At 47.0% G+C, this 24,552-nt stretch overlaps 1 protein-coding gene across 1 annotated transcript; it reads right to left on the bottom strand.

Annotated features, from left to right (window-relative positions):
- Positions 1 to 10,000: 10,000 nt before the first annotated feature.
- LOC141152944 (leucine-rich repeat and immunoglobulin-like domain-containing nogo receptor-interacting protein 4) lies at positions 10,001 to 14,415 on the bottom strand. Its single transcript, XM_073637595.1, has 2 exons — positions 14,030 to 14,415; positions 10,001 to 13,412 (listed from the first exon to the last, which is right to left on the bottom strand). Exon 2 carries the CDS (start codon positions 13,332 to 13,334, stop codon positions 11,478 to 11,480), a length of 1,857 nt encoding a protein of 618 aa, XP_073493696.1. The 5' UTR covers positions 13,335 to 13,412; positions 14,030 to 14,415; the 3' UTR covers positions 10,001 to 11,477.
- Between the last annotated feature and the right edge of the window lie 10,137 nt (positions 14,416 to 24,552).

Raw genomic sequence — 24,552 nt, 5'->3', positions numbered from 1 at the left:
TCTGCTGAGCAGTGTATCTAATCCTGTCCCGTGTGATACTGTCTGCTGAGCAGTGTATCTAATCCCGTCCTGTGTGATACTGTCTGCTGAGCAGTGTATCTAATCCTGTCCTGTGTGATACTGTCTGCTGAGCAGTGTATCTAATCCTGTCCTGTGTGATACTGTCTGCTGAGCAGTGTATCTAATCCTGTCCTGTGTGATACTGTCTGCTGAGCAGTGTATCTAATCCTGTCCTGTGTGATACTGTCTGCTGAGCAGTGTATTTAATCCCGTCCTGTGTGATACTGTCTGCTGAGCAGTGTATCTAATCCTATCCTGTGTGATACTGTCTGCTGAGCAGTGTATTTAATCCCGTCCTGTGTGATACTGTCTGCTGAGCAGTGTATCTAATCCTGTCCTGTGTGATACTGTCTGCTGAGCAGTGTATCTAATCCTGTCCCGTGTGATACTGTCTGCTGAGCAGTGTATCTAATCCCGTCCTGTGTGATACTGTCTGCTGAGCAGTGTATCTAATCCTGTCCTGTGTGATACTGTCTGCTGAGCAGTGTATCTAATCCCGTCCTGTGTGATACTGTCTGCTGAGCAGTGTATCTAATCCTGTCCTGTGTGATACTGTCTGCTGAGCAGTGTATCTAATCCTGTCCTGTGTGATACTGTCTGCTGAGCAGTGTATTTAATCCCGTCCTGTGTGATACTGTCTGCTGAGCAGTGTATCTAATCCTGTCCTGTGTGATACTGTCTGCTGAGCAGTGTATTTAATCCCGTCCTGTGTGATACTGTCTGCTGAGCAGTGTATCTAATCCTATCCTGTGTGATACTGTCTGCTGAGCTGTGTATCTAATCCAGTCCTGTGTGATACTGTCTGCTGAGCCGTGTATCTAATCCTGTCCTGTGTGATACTGTCTGCTGAGCTGTGTATCTAATCCTGTCCTGTTTAATACTGTCTGCTGAGCTGTGTATCTAATCCTGTCCTGTTTAATACTGTCTGCTGAGCCGTGTATCTAATCCTATCCTGTGTGATACTGTCTGCTGAGCTGTGTATCTAATCCTACCCTGTGTGATACTGTCTGCTGAGCCATGTATCTAATCCTACCCTGTGTGATACTGTCTGCTGAGCTGTGTATCTAAGCCTATCCTGTGTGATACTGTCTGCTGAGCTGTGTATCTAATCCTATCCTGTGTGATACTGTCTGCTGAGCTGTGTATCTAATCCTGTCCTGTGTGATACTGTCTGCTGAGCCGTGTATCTAATCCTGTCCTGTGTGATACTGTCTGCTGAGCCGTGTATCTAATCCTGTCCTGTGTGATACTGTCTGCTGAGCTGTGTATCTAATCCCATCATGTGTGATACTGTCTGCTGAGCTGTGTATCTAATCCCATCATGTGTGATACTGTCTGCTGAGCTGTGTATCTAATCCTATCCTGTGTGATACTGTCTGTTGAGCTGTGTATCTAATCCTCTCCTGTGTGATACTGTCTGCTGAGCCGTGTATCTAATCCTGTCCTGTGTGATACTGTCTGCTGAGCCGTGTATCTAATCCTGTCCTGTGTGATACTGTCTGCTGAGCCGTGTATCTAATCCTGTCCTGTGTGATACTGTCCATCCCCAGCAGTGGTGACAGTCGTGTACAGGTCGGGTTCTTGCAGTGTCCACAGGAACATGGCGTCCGTCGTGTAGTGACAGGACACTGGTACACAGCCATTACTGTGTGACTGACAATCCTCAGTGTTACCTGACAAAATGTCCTCCAATAACTGAAGATGTAGCCTGTCAGTAAAAGGTCATATGGCCTCCATTAACCCATTACTGATGAAATGTCCTCCATTAACCCATTACTGACAGGAAATGTCCTCCGTTAACCCATTGCTGACAGGAAATGTCCTCTGTTAACCCATTGCTGACAGGAAATGTCCTCCGTTAACCCATTGCTGACAGGAAATGTCCTCTGTTAACCCATTGCTGACAGGAAATGTCCTCTGTTAACCCATTGCGGACAGGAAATGTCCTCTGTTAACCCATTGCGGACAGGAAATGTCCTCCGTTAACTCATTGCGGACAGGAAATGTCCTCCGTTAACCCATTGCTGACAGGAAATGTCCTCTGTTAACCCATTGCTGACAGGAAATGTCCTCTGTTAACCCATTGCTGACAGGAAATGTCCTCTGTTAACCCATTGCTGACAGGAAATGTCCTCTGTTAACCCATTGCTGACAGGAAATGTCCTCTGTTAACCCATTGCGGACAGGAAATGTCCTCTGTTAACCCATTGCGGACAGGAAATGTCCTCTGTTAACCCATTGCGGACAGGAAATGTCCTCTGTTAACCCATTGCGGACAGGAAATGTCCTCTGTTAACCCATTGCGGACAGGAAATGTCCTCTGTTAACCCATTGCGGACAGGAAATGTCCTCTGTTAACCCATTGCGGACAGGAAATGTCCTCTGTTAACCCATTGCGGACAGGAAATGTCCTCTGTTAACCCATTGCGGACAGGAAATGTCCTCTGTTAACCCATTGCGGACAGGAAATGTCCTCCGTTAACCCATTGCTGACAGGAAATGTCCTCCGTTAACCCATTGCTGACAGGAAATGTCCTCCGTTAACCCATTGCGGACAGGAAATGTCCTCCGTTAACCCATTGCGGACAGGAAATGTCCTCTGTTAACCCATTGCTGACAGGAAATGTCCTCCTGTTACGTGGTGCGGGGCAGTAGCCGTGGGCGAGGTACTAGTCTCTTGCACCCTGGTCGTTACATGACAGTAGGGGTCTTGGCTGGGTGTGAGTGAGGGGCTGTGCAGGCTGCATGTGACTGATGTTGCTGGTTTGCCAGGACCAGGTGTTGGACTGTTCAGTGAGGGAGACCACCATTTGAAAATAAACATTTTACTGAACAGTAACTTGGTAGACCATATATAAAAGAGATAGCGGGTACACAGTGTTATGGATGCTTCCTTTACAACGTGAAGCATTTTCGCACAGTTTCTTCCTTCTTTTTTCTTTTGCCCTCTAGTTTCACTTTTACTGTTTTACTCTTTCTACTCGTACTCTGTTTCCAGTTTCTCACTACTTCACCACAATCCAGCTTTAACTTTACCGTCCTGATTAGCAATAGTCCTTTACTCGCCCCGTGGTTCTGCGTCTTTTTTCCCTTTTGGGTGCTAGTATGGCCGGACTCAGCTTCAAGCTGCTGACCCTCAGGAACTCCTGCCCGGGACAATATATTCATCTTTCGTATTCAGTCCTGTCCAGGCCCGTTACCTTGCGAGCTGAAAACTCTTTAGCGTTTATGCTAGGCGTCCTCTCCCAGGATGCATCTTTGGAAGGTCACTTTGTCTCATAGGCTGTGTGCCCACGTAGCATTTTTCAAGCGTATATGCTGCGGAATTTCCGCAGCGTAAACGCTTGAAAAACGCATGTATATCCGCACCCCATGGTCCCCAATGGCATTCCGCAATGGCAATGCACATGCTGCGAATTTTTCCGCAGCGTTTATGCCGCGTTCAAAAATCCGCAGCATGTCATTTAATTTTGCGTTTCCGCAAGCGGAATTGCCTTTGTCCAATGCATAAAAAACGCAAGGCAATTCCGCATGTAAAAAACGCGTGATAAACGCGCGAAAAATGCGCGATAAACGCGTGCGGAATTCCGCATGCGTTTTTCCGGGAGAGGACTTGCAGAAATGAAGCAGAAATTTTCTGCTTCATAAATGCAACGTGGGCACATAGCCTTAGTCACTTCTGCCCCGGATCTCGCTACCTCTTTACTTCAGTCTCCTCTCACTTAGGGACACCCCATAATGCGGCACTGCTCACACGGAACCTAAGCCCTCTTTCAATGCACTCCAGGTCCTATCTGACTCTCTAACAAAAAATTGTTACTTTCCCTGCAACTCAGCCCCTCCCACTCAGGGCTAGTCCCAAACATTATCTTGCACTATCCCTATTGTCAAAGTGCACACCCTATCAGTATTGCTAACACCTATAACACACATCAAAAGTCACACTATACATCACAGTTCACATTGCATCACATAACTTTTCATAACAACAAATTTGTTTCTTCAAGAGGGAAACATGGACAGCATGTGCATCGCCTCACATTTCCCTTTCTCTTAAGAATGGCCACCCTCAGCCTTCCGGAAACTGTAATACACTGAATCATTGTAAGGGGGTAGATTGTGCTATTGCGTTCCTACCCCTGAAGAGCCCAATCACATTATGTGTTGTATTGTAGTGTGAATAATGTCCTGCGTCTTTGTGAATATTGTGATGTAATGGGCAATATGAAATGTATAGAGTGTGATATGCAAGTATAATATGCATAATGTGTAGTAATGTATAGTATAGGATGTATAATGTAAGGTATAGTGTTATAGGACCGGTAATATAGGGACATAGATAGTTGACTGTAGCATAAGTAGTGACGATAGGGTAAGTTAGGATAGAGGTAATGTTTGGGATTAGCCCACAGATGTGGGGGTTAATGTTAAAGCAAGTGAGCGCTTCCTGTTAGTTGAAGAGTAGAGTTTTGGAGTGCGGAGAGAGCAGTACAGCCGAAAGGGTAATCCACAGGGAGAGGAGATTAAGGGAAGGGATAGTGAGATCCAGAAGAAAAAGTGACTGAAAGAGACAGTGTCCTTCCAGAGAGGGGTTTTTGGAGAGGAAGCCAAATCACGAACCCTAGAGCTTGTAACCCAGAAGGTAAGGGATCTAAACAGAATTAAGTACGTGGGACTAGAGAGGGTCCCTGGTACAAGGGTTCCAGGGCATCAGTAGTGGAAGAGAAAGGATGCGGAACCGATGAGAGAGGAGACTTGCTGATCAGGACTGTAGCGTTAAAGCTTGGGTGTGGCGAAGTAGGGAGAAACTCTGATCCTCACTAACCCTGGAGTAAACTACAGAGGAAGGATACTATGTGGAAAGTGCTTCATACTGTAAAGGAAACGTCCATAAGACTGTGTACCCGCTATCCCTTGTATATAACCCTTACCAAGTTACCGTTCAGTAAAGAGTTTATTTCGGAACAGAAGTCTCTCTCACTAAACTGTAAAACACCTGTTCTTGGCCATTTAACAACACCGGCTACATTCAGCCTGCACGGACGTAAGGCACTCACAGCACAAGTTCACACACCCAGCCAGGATGCACACTTTCATGCAACGTGCCAAGGCGCTGAAGACGAGTGCCTCTCCTGTGGCTACTGCCCCGCGCCACGTTACAGCATTACGACACCAACACGTCTTTCTGCACATAACTAAGAATCATTAGTTGAAGTCACCAAGACCTTTATAACGGACGTCAAACCTCTCTCCTGCACTTTACTTAGACCAGTTACCACCAAAGTTTCCAAACCACTCTCCTGCGCATTACTTAAATTAGTGAACGTCTCTTTCCGTTCTGTGTGAGCTGATTCTCTCGGTTAGGACCCTAGAACTTATGACCATTCGAGTACATTTAACTGTTTTCCTAACCTGGTGCCAGTCCATCTGGTTAGTCTTAATGCTACTGAACCAGAATCCCTGTAGGACCCTCCAGCGACTGCAGTGTCTCATTAATCCAGCAGAGGAATACGCAACAGGTGCTACAAACAAAGGTAAAGGGAAACATGTACTTTGGCCATTAACATGGGGGGTCACGGAGAGGTGGATCATTTTCCCACTGGAATCATGTCCTTTCATGAGGGTGCAACCAGCACAACTTGGCCTAACAAACTCCTGTCTACATTTCTCTAACAAGGTTCCTCAACTTGCGATCTTAGACCCAGGTCTCCTTAGCCTCTATTCTTCGCATGTATATGGCTGAGTGAGCACCCGGGGCCACATACACCAAGGCTGGGTTGACTGCTACAGCTGACAGTCCCTCAGTATTTTCCTCTTCCGAGGGTCCACAGGCACTCGAAGCGGTCTCCCCACAGTTCTTCCTCTCTCTAGCCCCAGGGGTGTGACTGCCCTAAGCGCTAACACCTCCTGACGAGGCTGGAATGCTATAGGCACTTCTGCTGTCACCTACCGGATTCAGGAGACCGCGATAGCAAACCAGCCTCATCCTTCAGGAACCGGAGGCTGGGACCGTGACGGATGGAACTGGGTTAAGGTATACTTTATCTAAGGTGTTATTCTCCACTAGAAAGCCAAAGCCCCTTTCACAGTCATAGTACACGACGACCCCCTGCATCATCAACTGGGCGAGCTTCTCTCCACTGAGGCTGTCCAGCTGGGTCCAAACTCACTGTTCTCATTCTTTTTTCACCTAGACCACCCTCGCAATTCACTTCTCTCGAGGAGTAAGAGATGTGTATCCAGGGTTAAGGATTACCTCCGGACTTGGTGGGGGCTCCTGCGTAGTCGGAGGGGAAACCTACAGTATCTGAGTCTGCAGAACCTCTAAGTGTTTGGCCCTGCTGTGGGCTGTGAACCAGGCCCATGTCCATGGTTCCGGCTCCTGCTTAATCACCAATGGCTCCATCAAGCCACAGGGCCCCACCTCCTCTACCACAGCCACCATCAGCTGCCACAATCGCTCCCAGCCAACCACTCCTTCATGGGCCTAGCTCCGCACCATCAGCATCTGCCATTCTGCCCAGCATTTCTGCACTGTTGCTCCTCCAACTCACAACCTACAAATGGCACCGTCTCGTCCATCTCTTGAGACTCGTCATGACTCCACTTTTCACTAGGTGTGGTTTTCTCTGACTCACTATCCCGTTTCTCGATCTTCTCCGCCCATTTTCCTGGGCAAGCCTTTATCCTTCCACTTCTCTTTACAGCAATGGCCACTCCTCGCTGTAGACAGGCACTCCCGGTTCCGACACTCTCTCCTGTAGGTGTAACCTCTGAAGGGCTGGACACCGCTTCGCACCCTTTCTTTCCTTCTACGCCCACAATGTATGGTGCCTTTTTTGCTGTTCTGTACCACTCACCGCCATTTTAAAGTTCATGTTCGGCACCATCTTAGGCCATATAACGGTCTTCGTCTTCCACATAACTCGAGTCTTCCCCGCATCACTCTGTTCTTCTAACTGCAAGACTCGATCCTGCCGACTACACCAAGTGTAACATGGCGTGGGGCGGTAGCCGTGGGCGAGACACTCGTCTGTGGCACATTGGCACATTACATGAAAGTAGGGGTTCTGGCTGGGAGTGTGGACTTGTGTGGTGAGGGCGCTTTGCCCGTGCAGGCCGCATGTAACCAATGTTACTGGTTCGCCAGACCAGATGTTTTACTGTTCAGTGAGGGAGACCACCATTCGAAAATAAACATTTTACTGAACGGGTACCTGATAGGGAATATATACCAGAGATAGCGGGTACACAGTCTTATAAACGTTTCCTTTGCAACTCCAAGCATGTTCCACACAGTTTCTTCCTTCTTTCCTCTTTTGCCCTCTTGCCTCACTTTTACTCTTTCTACTGACCCTCTGTTTCCACTGTTTCTCACTACTTCACCCCAACCCAGCTTTAACTTTACAGACCTGCTTAGTAAGAGTCCTTTACTCGCCCCGTGGTTCTGTGTCATCTTTCCCCTTAGGGTGCTAGTATGGCTGGACTTAACTTCAAACTCCCAGACACTCTGGAAATCCCGCCCGGGACAATCTATTTGTCTCTCGTAATCAGTTTTGTCCAGGCCCTTTACCTTGAGAGCTGTAAACTCTAGGCCTTTCTGCTAGGTGTCCTCTCCCAGAACCCGCCTCCGGAAGGTCACTCTGTCTCTTAGTCACTTCTACCACGGATCTTGCTATCTCTTTACTTTCGTCTCCTCTCACTTAGGGACACCCCAGAATGTGACACTGCTCACATGGAACCTAGGGTATGGAGTGCATAGAAAGAGCTCCTTATCTGACTCTCTGGCAGGAAATTGTCACTTTCCCTGCAACTCATCCACTCCCACTGAGGGCTAGTCCCAAACATTAACACTTATTATCACTATTGTCAAACTACACATACTATCAGTATTGCTAATACCTTTAACACACATCACAAGTCACACTATACATCACAGTTCACATTGCATCACATAACTTTTCATAATAACAAGCTTGTTTCTTCAAGAGGGAAATATGGGCAGCATGTCCCATCGCCTTACACTCCATTAACCCATTACTGACAGATCCATACCCTCCATGAGGCGTCTTCTGGCAGATCATATCCTCCATTTTAGCTTCTTAGTGACAAACCGTGGCCCTGTTGAGCACTGTCTTCCATTTTTCGGTGGCTATATCCCCCATTGTCACCTCTGATCAGCCATGTTATGTTATTAACCCTTTGCTGCTACTGCTATCACTGATGTAATTTTTTCTTTAACCTTTTCGTTTCAGAACAGACCCCATTATCTGTAAGGTCCAGTGATTTTTAGACTCCTTCGTGTTCTCTGCAGTTAGCGGCGGAGCTACGTGAGGAACAAAGCTGCAACGACCCCCAACTCGGGGCGTCGGAGATCAGTGCCAATATTGATGATTTCAGTAACCTCTTTCTACTTCACCTGGAGAAACGTTGGCCATAATTATCATTCCCTTTCATGTGAATCATAATGTGCAGTTCATGCTACAGAGGTAAGGTGACAGATCAGAGCTCGGTGGCCCCGTTTGATTCTGTGCAAGCAGTGATAATAACTACTGTAGGTAAGAATTAATTCTATGGGAAATGTTATTTGTGTACAGGATTGAGCCTCCACCATTACAGGGAGCCAGAGCTCTGCACCCGCTTTACTGCTAATCTGTAAATAATGCGAGATATTGGGAATAATTCCTGTGACTTATGGAGAAGCATATATATTTATATGCTATATATAAAAGTGTTGGCACCCTTGAAATTGTTTCAGAAAATGAAATATTTCTCCCAGAAAATGATTGCAATTACACATGTTTTGTTATTCGCATGTTTATTTCCTTTGTATGTATCCGAACAACACAAAAAAAAACCTGAGAAAAAAAGACAAATTGGACATAATTTCACACAAAACCCCCAAATTATTGGCACCCTCGACTTAATATCTGGTTGCACACCCTTTGGAATAAATAACTGCAATCAATTGCTTCCTATAACCATCAACAAGCTTTTTGCACTTCTCAACTGGAATCCTGGACCACTCTTCTTTTACAAACTGCTCCAGGTCGCTCATATTTGAAGGGTGTCTTCTCCCAACAGCAATTTTAAGATTTCTTCACTTTCTGGGGGCTTCTTGAAGTATGTTTTAGGTCATTGCCCTGCTGGAAGACCCATGACCTAGGACTCAAACTCAGCTTCCTGACACTGGGCACTACAGTGTGACCCAAAATCCTTTGGTAATCTTCAGATTTCATGATGGCTTGCACACAGTAAAGGCACCCGGTGCCAGAGGCTGCAATACAACCCCAAAACATATTTGAACCTCCACCATATTTGACTGTAGGTACTGTGTTCTTTTCTTTGTAGGCCTCATTCCATTTTCAGTAAACAGTAGAATGATGTTCTTTACCAAAAAAGCTTAATCTTGGCCTCATCTGTTCACAAGACACTTTCCCAGAAGGATTTTGACTTACTCAAGTACATTTTGGCAAACTGCAGTGTAGCTTTTTTACGTCTTTGTGTCAGCAGTGGGGTCCTCTTGGCTCTCCTACCATAGCATTTTATTTCATTTAAAGAAGTTGTCCACTACTTGGACAACTCCTTGGCATACCCCATGCTTGGCCCCAATAAAATAAAAAAAAGCTTATACTCATCTCTCGTGCTAGCGCCCTTCCAGCGGTGTCGGCACTTGCTCTCCCCAGGGCTCCCATGCTGTTGTTGTGACATGTGACCCCGACGCCCAATCAGCGCTGGCATTACTGTCCCTGCCTCCTGTCAAATTGAATATAAATAGGAAGTCAGAGATCAGCTGCAGCTCCGACTTCCTCTTCATGTTCGATTTGTCCGAAAGTGGGGACAGTGACGCCAGCGCTGATTGGGCACTGGGGTCACTTGTCACAACAATCGCACAAGAGCCCTAGGACCGCGAGTGCTGACACCACTGGAATGGCGCCGGCACGGGAAGTGAGTATAAGACTTTTTATTTTATCGGGGCCAAATATTTAGTTCAAGAAGGGGTTGTCCATGTGGTGGACAACCCCTTTAAATATCGACAGGTAGTTCGTGCTGCCACTGCTACACCCTGAGCCTCCAGGCCAGCTTGAGTTTCATTGGAACTTGATTGGGGCTGCTTATCTTCCATCTGTACTATCCTGTGTTGCAACCTTTTATCAATTTTTTTCATCTGCCGTCCATGTCCAGGGAGATTAGCTACAGTGCCATGGGTTGTAAACTTCTTGATTGATTGGTTACGTAACGTGGACAAAGGAACATCAAGATCTCTGGAGATGGACTTATAACGTTGAGATTATTGGTATTGTTCAACAATTTTTGGTTCTCAAGTCCTCAGGCAGTTCTCTTCTCCTCTTCCTGTTCTCCATGCTTAGTTTGGCACACACAGACACAAAATGCAAAGATTATCAACTTCTCCCCCTTTTTTTTCTGTTTTCAGATGTGATTTACATACTGTCCACACTTGTTACTTGCCACAGGTGAGTTTGAACGAGCATCACATCCCAGAAACAAAGGTGTTTACCCACAATTTTGGGAAGGTTTTGTGTGAAATTGTGTCCAATTTGCCTTTTTTTCCTCTGTGTTTTTTTTGTGTTGTTCCAATATACACATGTTTATTTTTTTGGGGTGTAACAAAACGTGTAATTGCAATAATTTTCTGGGAGAAATACTTCACTTTCTGGAACAATTTCAATGATGTCACCACTTTCAACCATGACTGGATGTCAAGAGTCTATAATCTTTATTAGTTTCTCTTTATACGATTTCATTCGATTTTATAGACTAATTTCATTTTGGGCTAGTGATATGCCATCACTTTACAAGATGGAAATGCAGTTTTAATGAATAGTGGTTGTGATTATGACATAACTTAACAATTTTTTTTCTGGTCATTTACATACAGGGATTATATAAAACCAACAAGGTTGTGTTGGAAGATTTTAGAAAATATTTGTCTGTGGTTACATTATCGAGCATCACCACTGGAGGGAGCCAGAGGTCAGTACATACTTTATGGCTATGCTGTAAAAGATGGAAATAATACATTATTAGTGCTTTTTCATGTAGCTGAAAAATAGAGGTATACAAGGTAGAGATGAGCCACTTCTGTGCCTGGCCTCCTTGGCACCTCTGGGGCTTACGTGTTTAATGTCATGTCATCACAGGGCCTTGTAAGTGTCAAAGGTGCCAAGGAAGATCAGATTGCTCATCTCTACAGATATATAAATACATTATTCTCAGACTCCAAGCAATTTACATTGTTGAATAAATGATGCTGAGTGTCCTAGAAGAAGCCTGAGACCCCAATTGCAGCATTTCTATACCGCCGATACAACTCGTTAAAGGACCAGTTTCTCGTAACTTCTATATTAAGTGTAAAAAAACTGTCGGATTTGATAACACGGCGTCATATCTCCCCCTTAGATAAGTTTCATTGTGAATTTGTTGTCTTCAGGTGATGAAGGTCCTCTGGAAGTCCTGGGGATATAGTCTATGTTGGCCGTGTGTTTGATATTCCCGCGTCCTCGGCTCCATAGAAAGATGAAGATGAAGCAGAGCGTTACTGAACTGATGAAGGGCAGTATGCCCCCAGCAGTAATGACAGCCAGCAGATGGGTATGGACCATGGAGAGTGGGGGAAGGAGGGTGCTGCCATTCAAAGGTGTCACTTCCAGGTGAATCCAGACAGAGTCATTACCTGCTACGTTACTAGCAACACAGAGGTAGGCACCATTGTCCTGTGCTAGTACTGGGAAAAACTGCAGGGAGCCCCCTGGTAGGACAGATATCCTGCCCTCTGAGTTCTCCACAGGCTTCTTCATCAGTGGCATGTTTATTGCCCTCCATACTGATCTGGTCACCTCTTCTGATGGAGATGTGTGAAGAGGAAGCTCTGTGGTTACAGCCACCTCTGAAGACCCCGTATCTGCCATCTTGGGCAGCACCCAGTCCATGGACGGCTCTGGCACTCCATGGCTCTGGCAAGTTACGGTCAGTCGGTCGCCTTCTTTAACTTTTAACTCTCGTAGGCCTTGTTCCACTATTTTAGGAGGCTGGCAGGAAAAAAGTTCTGGGCATAGCGTCTCCGAATGGTCCGGAATAATCGTGCCTCGTAATAATGCAGGAGCAGCACAGACAGGTGGGTTCCCCCCAAAATTAATTTTCTGATGCAAGAGCCAGCAAAGACGACAGTCACAGGAAAGGTTTGTACCAGAGAGGAGTAAAGTTTCTAGGTTTCCGGGAGGGGGAAGAGCATCTTTGGCTACCCAATGAAGTGGGTTATGAGAAAGGTCTAGAAGACGTAGACGGTCAAGACCATGGAAAGTACCTGAAGGTACGGAGTGCAGTCTTCCCCCAGAAAGCCGGAGCTCCTCCAGACTTTTAAGAGAACTGAAGCATCGCTCTTGAAGGACAGCAATTGGATTGTTAGAAAGATCGAGTCTTCGAAGGTGGATTTGAGAAACCAGTGCTTCTGTCGGTACTGAGGTTAGGTCACTCTGGGTCAGCGAGAGGGAAGAAAGGTTAATTCCAGACAGACTTAGTGTGCCAAGTTTCTTTAGGGATGGCCAGTGATCCATATCCAGTACTCTCAGGAGTGGCATCCCTGAAAACGAGAGATCGTGTAGTATCGTACTTGTGACGCCTCCTAATCTGAGCTCTGATAGACGTGGGAGAGTACTGAGAGCATGCGTCGGCACCATGCTTAGTTTGGTTTTCTCAAGCCCCAGTCTCTGCAGCATTGGCATTCCCAAAAAAGCCCCCGGAGATATGAAGAGAAGGGGGTTGTCGCTGACCTCCAGGTGTCGGAGTTCCCTCAGTCCACGGAACGTCTGATCCAACAGAATGACCAGTTGGTTGGCTCTCACATCCAGCCAGGTCAGGTCTGGCATGCCGGTAAAGACCCCGGGAGGCAGAAGCTTCAGCTGGTTATGATGGACTAGTAGGATGCGGATGTTTGGCAAACCACTGAAGGCTCCTGGTTCCATGCGTGAAAGCTGGTTGTTGCTCAGGTCTAGCTCCTGTAGGTACTGCAAGTGGGAAAAGGCTCCGTGTTGTACTGACCGGATCCGGTTATAACTAAGATCCAGGAAATGGGAAGTCAGAGGGATTTCTACCGGGACTAGGCTCAGAAGCCTGTGTTTGCACAAGGTGGCGTTGTCATGCGTAGGACAGACACAAAGGGCAGGACAACATGTGCACAAAACTCGAAGTAGGATCCCAAGTGACAGGAGGAGGATGGGTGGATGCAGACCGTGAGCGCACCTCCCGATATCCATCTTCACAGGCAGGAGAGAAAAGGAGTATATCCTGCGATGGTCATCCTGCTGGCTGATCTCGTCTGCTTTTCTCCTGACCTGTGGGTTTAATTAAAGCACATTGTTAGGTTCAGGTTCACATCCGTTACATTACCTAAAACTAAACAAAGCCTACAAAAGTCATGTTAGGAGTATGTAAATGTTCTATAATCTGAAAGCAGCATAATATAGGGCAAGAGAGCCTGATTCCCATGATATGTCACTTATTGGGCTGCTTGGTGCAGTTTTGATACAATCCCTGTTTTCTCTGCTGTAGCTGTAGCAGTGGTTGGCACACTGAGCTGTGTATAACTTCGCCCACACCCCTGTGTTGTGCAATCAGCAAGCTTCCAAGCAGAAGTGCAGGCGGGGCTACACAGGACTGGACTGTCTGACATATGACACCTAGTCCTGCAGTGATAATCTCCTGCTAATAAAACACTGCACACTGCCCAATAAGTGATACATCATTGAAATCAGGCTATTTTGCTCTATATTATGCTATTCCCAAAAACCTGATGGAAGATTCCCTTTAAGGGAATCCTGTAAGTAGTTTTTCCTAAAGTATCCCCTATTGCTTCTGCTGTTGGTGTTCAGTTTCCTCTATATCTAATATTAATATCTATATTATTAGGGATGTCAATCAAACCAGAGGGGGCATGTGCTTCTATTCTTACCGGTTATGTTCCTTATAACTTCATATATGTTGCAATCTCTATAATTTGCGCTGTTAACTTGCCAAACAAAGGTTAATAGGTTGTCTCAATCCTTCCTGGCAAACGATCCCTTTTGTGTCACGGAAGCAGCAGAGAAAGTCCCAGCGTTCCTCTTGTTAACGGAGGTTCTGATGGCATCAATGTGAAATCTTAGCGCCCGTCCTGCTTAATATTTAATCTGCTAATTTTGTTGTATCCTGGCTGGTGGCTTGAGACGACCTGCGACATGAGAGGGTTGAACCCAGGAAAATATGAAAAGAGAAGATGAGGTTTCCTCCGGCACGCTTATGTGAATGGTGAGCAAAGATCAGCCGACCATATGTCTGAGCGTCAGACCTCCCACAGTCAAGTATACCAATTCCGCATCCTTGGGGGGAGAAGACATAGGTCATCTAAAGACTATTAATAACTATGAAGCAAAGTACGTAACTCAGACAACAAGCTGTAGAAAACAAATACCCCGACTAAAGAGAAAACTGCACAAGACCAACACGAAACTCCTGAAAACTAATATTGGTAAACTCTGAAAAGACAGGAAAGATGATTTACGTGGTTCCAATTAATGAATGTCCCTTATATGTTCATATTTTTTGGAAAGAGGTCATAGGCAACAATGGGGTACAGCTGAATGATACAGCATGGCGCTCTAGGACTGTGTCTGTAGTAAGTGTGAGTTGAATTCAGAGTCCAGTTTGCAGGCCACCGCTTGCCTAGAAAGCCGATTTTTGCCTGGAAAGGAGACATAAATTCAGGCAGAGGTCTGTTGTATCACTTCAGCTTTCAGTGCAAGGAGATTCCAGAGTGGTGTGTGTTTCATTCAATACCACAAGAACGAACAGCTGTGATCACCGAGAAGTCTCTGTAGAATGTCTTAATGATGTGTTTTATGACAGCCTGTGTGCTTGTGTCAGAGTCGTGTTCATGCATCTGAGTCACGCGTGTTTCTGAGTCGTGTGTGCGTGTTTCTGAGTCGTGTGTGCGTGTTTCTGAGTCGTGTGTGCGTGTTTCTGAGTCGTGTGTGCGTGTTTCTGAGTCGTGTGTGTTTCTGAGTCGTGTGTGCATGTTTTAGTCGTGTGTGCATGTTTTAGTCGTGTGTCTGTGTTTCTGAGTTGTGTGCGTGTTTCTGAGTCGTGTGTCCGTGTTTCTGAGTTGTGTCTGTGTTTCTGAGTTGTCTGCGTGTTTCTGAGTCGTGTGTGCGTGTTTCTGAGTCGTGTGTGCGTGTTTCTGAGTTGTCCGTGTTTTTTGAGCCATGTGTCTGTGTCTCTGAGTCGTGTGTCCGTGTTTGAGTCGTGTGTCCGTGTTTGAGTCGTGTGTCCGTGTTTCTGAGTCGTGTGTCCGTGTTTCTGAGTCGTGTGTCCGTGTTTCTGAGTCGTGTGTCCGTGTTTCTGAGTCGTGTGTCCGTGTTTCTGAGTTGTGTCCATGTTTCTGAGTTGTGTCCGTGTTTCTGAGTCGTGTGTGCGTTTTTCTGAGTTGTGTCCGTGTTTTTTGAGCCATGTATCTGTGTCTCTGAGTCGTGTGTCCATGTTTCTGAGTCGTGTGTGCGTGTTTCTGAGTTGTGTGCGTGTTTCTGAGTTGTGTGCGTGTTTCTAAGTTGTGTCCGTGTTTCTGAGTCGTGTCTGCGTGTTTCTGAGTCTTGTGTGCGTGTTTCTAAGTTGTGTCGATGTTTCTGAGTTGTGTGTGCATGTTTTAGTCGTGTGTCCGTGTTTCTGAGTTGTGTCCGTGTTTTTGAGCAATGTGTCTGTGTTTCTGAGTCGTGTGTGCGTGTTTCTGAGTCGTGTGTGCGTGTTTCTGAGTCGTGTGTGCGTGTTTCTGAGTCGTGTCCGTGTTTCTGAGTTGTGTGCGTGTTTTTTGAGCCATGTGTCTGTGTCTCTGATTCGTGTGTGCATGTTTCTGAGCCGTGTATCCGTGTCTCTGAGTCGTGTGTCCGTGTTTCTGAGTAGTGTGTCCGTGTTTCTGAGTAGTGTGTCCGTGTTTCTGAGTCGTGTGTCCGTGTTTCTGAGTCGTGTGTCCGTGTTTCTGAGTCGTGTGTCCGTGTTTCTGAGTCGTGTGTCCGTGTTTCTGAGTCGTGTGTCCGTGTTTCTGAGTCGTGTCTCCGTGTTTCTGAGTCGTGTCTCCGTGTTTCTGAGTCTTGTGTCCGTGTTTCTGAGTCGTGTGTCCGTTTTTCTGAGTTGTGTCCGTGTTTTTTGAGCCATGTATCTGTGTCTCTGAGTCGTGTGTCCGTGTTTCTGAGTCGTGTGTCCGTGTTTCTGAGTTGTGTCCATGTTTCTGAGTTGTGTCCGTGTTTCTGAGTCGTGTGTGCGTTTTTCTGAGTTGTGTCCGTGTTTTTTGAGCCATGTATCTGTGTCTCTGAGTCGTGTGTCCGTGTTTCTGAGTCGTGTGTGCGTGTTTCTGAGTTGTGTGCGTGTTTCTGAGTTGTGTGCGTGTTTCTGAGTTGTGTGCGTGTTTCTGAGTTGTGTGCGTGTTTCTGAGTTGTGTGCGTGTTTCTAAGTTGTGTCCATGTTTCTGAGTCATGTGTCCGTGTTTCTGAGTCGTGTGTGCGTGTTTCTGAGTTGTGTGCGTGTTTCTGAGTTGTGTCCGTGTTTTTTGAGCCATGTGTCTGTGTCTGAGTCGTGTGTGCGTGTTTCTGAGCCGTGTATCCGTGTCTCTGAGTCGTGTGTCCGTGTTTCTGAGTCGTGTGTCCGTGTTTCTGAGTCGTGTCTCCGTGTTTCTGAGTCGTGTGTCCGTTTTTCTGAGTTGTGTCCGTGTTTTTTGAGCCATGTATCTGTGTCTCTGAGTCGTGTGTCCATGTTTCTGAGTCGTGTGTGCGTGTTTCTGAGTCGTGTGTGCGTGTTTCTGAGTTGTGTGCGTGTTTCTGAGTTGTGTGCGTGTTTCTGAGTTGTGTGCGTGTTTCTGAGTTGTGTGCGTGTTTCTGAGTTGTGTGCGTGTTTCTAAGTTGTGTCCGTGTTTCTGAGTCGTGTCTGCGTGTTTCTGAGTCTTGTGTGCGTGTTTCTAAGTTGTGTCCATGTTTCTGAGTTGTGTGTGCATGTTTTAGTCGTGTGTCCGTGTTTGAGTCGTGTGTCCGTGTTTCTGAGTTGTGTCCGTGTTTCTGAGTTGTGTGCGTGTTTCTGAGTTGTGTCCGTGTTTTTTGAGCCATGTGTCTGTGTCTCTGAGTCGTGTGTGCATGTTTCTGAGCCGTGTATCCGTGTTTCTGAGTCGTGTGTCCGTGTTTCTGAGTCGTGTGTACGTGTTTCTGAGTCGTGTGTCCGTGTTTCTGAGTCGTGTCTCCGTGTTTCTGAGTTGTGTCCGTGTTTCTGAGTCGTGTGTGCGTTTTTCTGAGTTGTGTCCGTGTTTTTTGAGCCATGTATCTGTGTCTCTGAGTCGTGTGTCCATGTTTCTGAGTCGTGTGTGCGTGTTTCTGAGTCGTGTCTGCGTGTTTCTGAGTCTTGTGTGCGTGTTTCTAAGTTGTGTCCATGTTTCTGAGTCATGTGTCCGTGTTTCTGAGTCGTGTGTGCGTGTTTCTGAGTTGTGTGCGTGTTTCTGAGTTGTGTCCGTGTTTTTTGAGCCATGTATCTGTGTCTGAGTCGTGTGTGCGTGTTTCTGAGCCGTGTATCCGTGTCTCTGAGTCGTGTGTCCGTGTTTCTGAGTCGTGTGTCCGTGTTTCTGAGTCGTGTGTCCGTGTTTCTGAGTCGTGTCTCCGTGTTTCTGAGTCGTGTGTCCGTTTTTCTGAGTTGTGTCCGTGTTTTTTGAGCCATGTATCTGTGTCTCTGAGTCGTGTGTCCGTGTTTCTGAGTCGTGTGTCCGTGTTTCTGAGTTGTGTCCATGTTTCTGAGTTGTGTCCGTGTTTCTGAGTCGTGTGTGCGTTTTTCTGAGTTGTGTCCGTGTTTTTTGAGCCATGTATCTGTGTCTCTGAGTCGTGTGTGCGTGTTTCTGAGTTGTGTGCGTGTTTCTGAGTTGTGTGCGTGTTTCTGAGTTGTGTGCGTGTTTCTGAGTTGTGTGCGTGTTTCTGAGTTGTGTGCGTGTTTCTAAGTTGTGTCCGTGTTTCTGAGTCGTGTCTGCGTGTTTCTGAGTCTTGTGTGCGTGTTTCTAAGTTGTGTCCATGTTTCTGAGTCATGTGTCCGTGTTTCTGAGTTGTGTGTGCATGTTTTAGTCGTGTGTCCGTGTTTGAGTCGTGTGTCCGTGTTTCTGAGTTGTGTCCGTGTTTTTGAGCAATGTGTCTGTTTCTGAGTCGTGTGTGCGTGTTTCTGAGTCGTGTGTCCGTGTTTCTGAGTTGTGTCCGTGTTTGAGTTGTGTGCGTGTTTCTGAGTTGTGTCCGTGCTTTTTGAGCCATGTGTCTGTGTCTGAGTCGTGTGTCCGTGTTTCTGAGTTGTGTGTCCGTGTTTCTGAGTCGTGTGTCCGTGTTTCTGAGTCGTGTGTCCGTGTTTCTGAGTCGTGTGTGCGTGTTTCTGAGTCGTGTGTGCGTGTTTCTGAGTCGTGTGTGCGTGTTTCTGAGTCGTGTGTGCGTGTTTCTGAGTCGTGTGTGCGTGTTTCTGAGTCGTGTGTCCGTGTTTCTGAGTCGTGTGTCCGTGTTTCTGAGTTGTGTCCGTGTTTTTTGAGCCATGTATCTGTGTCTGAGTCGTGTGTCCGTGTTTCTGAGTCGTGTGTCCGTGTTTGAGTCGTGTGTGCGTGTTTCTGAGTCGTGTGTGCGTGTTTCTGAGTCGTGTGTGCGTGTTTCTGAGTCGTGTGTGCGTGTTTCTGAGTCGTGTGTGCGTGTTTCTGAGTTGTGTCCGTGTTTTTGAGCAATGTGTCTGTGTTTCTGAGTCGTGTGTGCGTGTTTCTGAGTCGTGTGTGTTTCTGAGTCGTGTGTGTTTCTGAGTCGTGTGTGTTTCTGAGTCGTGTGTGTTTCTGAGTCGTGTGTGTTTCTGAGTCGTGTGTGTTTCTGAGTCGTGTGTGTTTCTGAGTCGTGTGTGTTTCTGAGTCGTGTGTGTTTCTGAGTCGTGTGTGTTTCTGAGTCGTGTGTGTTTCTGAGTCGTGTGCGTGTTTGAGTCGTGTGCGTGTTTCTGAGTCGTGTGTACGTGTTTCTGAGTCGTGTGTACGTGTTTCTGAGTCGTGTGTCCGTGTTTCTGAGTCGTGTATCCGTGTCTCTGAGTCATGTGTGCGTGTTTCTGAGTCGTGTGTCCGTGTCTCTGAGTCGTGTGTCCGTGTCTCTGAGTCGTGTGTGCGTGTTTCTGAGCCGTGTATCCGTGTCTCTGAGTCGTGTGTGCGTGTTTCTGAGTTGTGTGCGTGTTTCTGAGTTGTGTGCGTGTTTCTAAGTTGTGTCCATGTTTCTGAGTCATGTGTCCGTGTTTCTGAGTCGTGTGTGCGTGTTTCTGAGTTGTGTGCGTGTTTCTGAGTTGTGTCCGTGTTTTTTGAGCCATGTGTCTGTGTCTGAGTCGTGTGTGCGTGTTTCTGAGCCGTGTATCCGTGTCTCTGAGTCGTGTGTCCGTGTTTCTGAGTCGTGTGTCCGTGTTTCTGAGTCGTGTGTCCGTTTTTCTGAGTTGTGTCCGTGTTTTTTGAGCCATGTATCTGTGTCTCTGAGTCGTGTGTCCATGTTTCTGAGTCGTGTGTGCGTGTTTCTGAGTCGTGTCTCCGTGTTTCTGAGTCGTGTCTCCGTGTTTCTGAGTCGTGTCTCCGTGTTTCTGAGTCGTGTGTCCGTGTTTCTGAGTCGTGTGTCCGTTTTTCTGAGTTGTGTCCGTGTTTTTTGAGCCATGTATCTGTGTCTCTGAGTCGTGTGTCCGTGTTTCTGAGTCGTGTGTCCGTGTTTCTGAGTTGTGTCCATGTTTCTGAGTTGTGTCCGTGTTTCTGAGTCGTGTGTGCGTTTTTCTGAGTTGTGTCCGTGTTTTTTGAGCCATGTATCTGTGTCTCTGAGTCGTGTGTCCATGTTTCTGAGTCGTGTGTGCGTGTTTCTGAGTTGTGTGCGTGTTTCTGAGTTGTGTGCGTGTTTCTGAGTTGTGTGCGTGTTTCTGAGTTGTGTGCGTGTTTCTAAGTTGTGTCCGTGTTTCTGAGTCGTGTCTGCGTGTTTCTGAGTCTTGTGTGCGTGTTTCTAAGTTGTGTCCATGTTTCTGAGTCATGTGTCCGTGTTTCTGAGTCGTGTGTGCGTGTTTCTGAGTTGTGTGCGTGTTTCTGAGTTGTGTCCGTGTTTTTTGAGCCATGTGTCTGTGTCTGAGTCGTGTGTGCGTGTTTCTGAGCCGTGTATCCGTGTCTCTGAGTCGTGTGTCCGTGTTTCTGAGTCGTGTGTCCGTGTTTCTGAGTCGTGTGTCCGTGTTTCTGAGTCGTGTGTCCGTGTTTCTGAGTCGTGTGTCCGTGTTTCTGAGTCGTGTCTCCGTGTTTCTGAGTCGTGTGTGTTTCTGAGTCGTGTGTGTTTCTGAGTCGTGTGTGTTTCTGAGTCGTGTGTGTTTCTGAGTCGTGTGTCCGTGTTTCTGAGTTGTGTGCGTGTTTCTGAGTCGTGTCCGTGTTTTTGAGCAATGTGTCCGTGTTTCTGAGCCGTGTATCTGTGTCTCTGAGCCGTGTGTGCGTGTTTCTGAGTCGTGTGTGTTTCTGAGTCGTGTGTGTTTCTGAGTCGTGTGTGTTTCTGAGTCGTGTGTGTTTCTGAGTCGTGTGTTTCTGAGTCGTGTGTGCGTGTTTCTGAGTCGTGTGTGTTTCTGAGTCGTGTGTGCGTGTTTCTGAGTCGTGTGTGTTTCTGAGTCGTGTGTGCATGTTTTAGTCGTGTGTGCATGTTTTAGTCGTGTGTCTGTGTTTCTGAGTTGTGTGCGTGTTTCTGAGTCGTGTGTCCGTGTTTCTGAGTTGTGTCTGTGTTTCTGAGTTGTCTGCGTGTTTCTGAGTCGTGTGTGCGTGTTTCTGAGTCGTGTGTGCGTGTTTCTGAGTTGTCCGTGTTTTTTGAGCCATGTGTCTGTGTCTCTGAGTCGTGTGTCCGTGTTTGAGTCGTGTGTCCGTGTTTGAGTCGTGTGTCCGTGTTTGAGTCGTGTGTCCGTGTTTCTGAGTCGTGTGTCCGTGTTTCTGAGTCGTGTGTCCGTGTTTCTGAGTCGTGTGTCCGTGTTTCTGAGTTGTGTCCATGTTTCTGAGTTGTGTCCGTGTTTCTGAGTCGTGTGTGCGTTTTTCTGAGTTGTGTCCGTGTTTTTTGAGCCATGTATCTGTGTCTCTGAGTCGTGTGTCCATGTTTCTGAGTCGTGTGTGCGTGTTTCTGAGTTGTGTGCGTGTTTCTGAGTTGTGTGCGTGTTTCTAAGTTGTGTCCGTGTTTCTGAGTCGTGTCTGCGTGTTTCTGAGTCTTGTGTGCGTGTTTCTGAGTCGTGTGTGCGTGTTTCTGAGTCGTGTCCGTGTTTCTGAGTTGTGTGCGTGTTTTTTGAGCCATGTGTCTGTGTCTCTGATTCGTGTGTGCATGTTTCTGAGCCGTGTATCCGTGTCTCTGAGTCGTGTGTCCGTGTTTCTGAGTCGTGTGTCCGTGTTTCTGAGTAGTGTGTCCGTGTTTCTGAGTAGTGTGTCCGTGTTTCTGAGTCGTGTGTCCGTGTTTCTGAGTCGTGTGTCCGTGTTTCTGAGTCGTGTGTCCGTGTTTCTGAGTCGTGTGTCCGTGTTTCTGAGTCGTGTCTCCGTGTTTCTGAGTCTTGTGTCCGTGTTTCTGAGTCGTGTGTCCGTTTTTCTGAGTTGTGTCCGTGTTTTTTGAGCCATGTATCTGTGTCTCTGAGTCGTGTGTCCGTGTTTCTGAGTCGTGTGTCCGTGTTTCTGAGTTGTGTCCATGTTTCTGAGTTGTGTCCGTGTTTCTGAGTCGTGTGTGCGTTTTTCTGAGTTGTGTCCGTGTTTTTTGAGCCATGTATCTGTGTCTCTGAGTCGTGTGTCCGTGTTTCTGAGTCGTGTGTGCGTGTTTCTGAGTTGTGTGCGTGTTTCTGAGTTGTGTGCGTGTTTCTGAGTTGTGTGCGTGTTTCTGAGTTGTGTGCGTGTTTCTGAGTTGTGTGCGTGTTTCTAAGTTGTGTCCATGTTTCTGAGTCATGTGTCCGTGTTTCTGAGTCGTGTGTGCGTGTTTCTGAGTTGTGTGCGTGTTTCTGAGTTGTGTCCGTGTTTTTTGAGCCATGTGTCTGTGTCTGAGTCGTGTGTGCGTGTTTCTGAGCCGTGTATCCGTGTCTCTGAGTCGTGTGTCCGTGTTTCTGAGTCGTGTCTCCGTGTTTCTGAGTCGTGTCTCCGTGTTTCTGAGTCGTGTGTCCGTTTTTCTGAGTTGTGTCCGTGTTTTTTGAGCCATGTATCTGTGTCTCTGAGTCGTGTGTCCATGTTTCTGAGTCGTGTGTGCGTGTTTCTGAGTCGTGTGTGCGTGTTTCTGAGTTGTGTGCGTGTTTCTGAGTTGTGTGCGTGTTTCTGAGTTGTGTGCGTGTTTCTGAGTTGTGTGCGTGTTTCTAAGTTGTGTCCGTGTTTCTGAGTCGTGTCTGCGTGTTTCTGAGTCTTGTGTGCGTGTTTCTAAGTTGTGTCCATGTTTCTGAGTTGTGTGTGCATGTTTTAGTCGTGTGTCCGTGTTTGAGTCGTGTGTCCGTGTTTCTGAGTTGTGTCCGTGTTTCTGAGTTGTGTGCGTGTTTCTGAGTTGTGTCCGTGTTTTTTGAGCCATGTGTCTGTGTCTCTGAGTCGTGTGTGCATGTTTCTGAGCCGTGTATCCGTGTTTCTGAGTCGTGTGTCCGTGTTTCTGAGTCGTGTGTACGTGTTTCTGAGTCGTGTGTCCGTGTTTCTGAGTCGTGTCTCCGTGTTTCTGAGTTGTGTCCGTGTTTCTGAGTCGTGTGTGCGTTTTTCTGAGTTGTGTCCGTGTTTTTTGAGCCATGTATCTGTGTCTCTGAGTCGTGTGTCCATGTTTCTGAGTCGTGTGTGCGTGTTTCTGAGTTGTGTCCGTGTTTCTGAGTCGTGTCTGCGTGTTTCTGAGTCTTGTGTGCGTGTTTCTAAGTTGTGTCCATGTTTCTGAGTCATGTGTCCGTGTTTCTGAGTCGTGTGTGCGTGTTTCTGAGTTGTGTGCGTGTTTCTGAGTTGTGTCCGTGTTTTTTGAGCCATGTGTCTGTGTCTGAGTCGTGTGTGCGTGTTTCTGAGCCGTGTATCCGTGTCTCTGAGTCGTGTGTCCGTGTTTCTGAGTCGTGTGTCCGTGTTTCTGAGTCGTGTCTCCGTGTTTCTGAGTCGTGTGTCCGTTTTTCTGAGTTGTGTCCGTGTTTTTTGAGCCATGTATCTGTGTCTCTGAGTCGTGTGTCCGTGTTTCTGAGTCGTGTGTCCGTGTTTCTGAGTTGTGTCCATGTTTCTGAGTTGTGTCCGTGTTTCTGAGTCGTGTGTGCGTTTTTCTGAGTTGTGTCCGTGTTTTTTGAGCCATGTATCTGTGTCTCTGAGTCGTGTGTGCGTGTTTCTGAGTTGTGTGCGTGTTTCTGAGTTGTGTGCGTGTTTCTGAGTTGTGTGCGTGTTTCTGAGTTGTGTGCGTGTTTCTGAGTTGTGTGCGTGTTTCTGAGTTGTGTGCGTGTTTCTAAGTTGTGTCCGTGTTTCTGAGTCGTGTCTGCGTGTTTCTGAGTCTTGTGTGCGTGTTTCTAAGTTGTGTCCATGTTTCTGAGTCATGTGTCCGTGTTTCTGAGTTGTGTGTGCATGTTTTAGTCGTGTGTCCGTGTTTGAGTCGTGTGTCCGTGTTTCTGAGTTGTGTCCGTGTTTTTGAGCAATGTGTCTGTTTCTGAGTCGTGTGTGCGTGTTTCTGAGTCGTGTGTCCGTGTTTCTGAGTTGTGTCCGTGTTTGAGTTGTGTGCGTGTTTCTGAGTTGTGTCCGTGCTTTTTGAGCCATGTGTCTGTGTCTGAGTCGTGTGTCCGTGTTTCTGAGTCGTGTGTCCGTGTTTCTGAGTCGTGTGTCCGTGTTTCTGAGTCGTGTGTGCGTGTTTCTGAGTCGTGTGTGCGTGTTTCTGAGTCGTGTGTCCGTGTTTCTGAGTCGTGTGTCCGTGTTTCTGAGTTGTGTCCGTGTTTTTTGAGCCATGTATCTGTGTCTGAGTCGTGTGTCCGTGTTTCTGAGTCGTGTGTCCGTGTTTCTGAGTCGTGTGTCCGTGTTTCTGAGTCGTGTGTGCGTGTTTCTGAGTCGTGTGTGCGTGTTTCTGAGTCGTGTGTGCGTGTTTCTGAGTCGTGTGTGCGTGTTTCTGAGTTGTGTCCGTGTTTTTGAGCAATGTGTCTGTGTTTCTGAGTCGTGTGTGCGTGTTTCTGAGTCGTGTGTGTTTCTGAGTCGTGTGTGTTTCTGAGTCGTGTGTGTTTCTGAGTCGTGTGTGTTTCTGAGTCGTGTGTGTTTCTGAGTCGTGTGTGTTTCTGAGTCGTGTGTGTTTCTGAGTCGTGTGTGTTTCTGAGTCGTGTGTGTTTCTGAGTCGTGTGTGTTTCTGAGTCGTGTGTGTTTCTGAGTCGTGTGTGTTTCTGAGTCGTGTGCGTGTTTCTGAGTCGTGTGCGTGTTTCTGAGTTGTGTGTACGTGTTTCTGAGTCGTGTGCGTGTTTCTGAGTTGTGTGTACGTGTTTCTGAGTCGT

This window comes from Phyllobates terribilis, unplaced genomic scaffold (assembly GCF_046119375.1).
Source record: "Phyllobates terribilis strain yellow unplaced genomic scaffold, ASM4611937v1 Scaffold_7__3_contigs__length_470593459, whole genome shotgun sequence".
Classification (NCBI taxonomy): domain Eukaryota; kingdom Metazoa; phylum Chordata; class Amphibia; order Anura; family Dendrobatidae; genus Phyllobates; species Phyllobates terribilis.
This window is presented reverse-complemented; position numbering and strand designations above follow the sequence as displayed.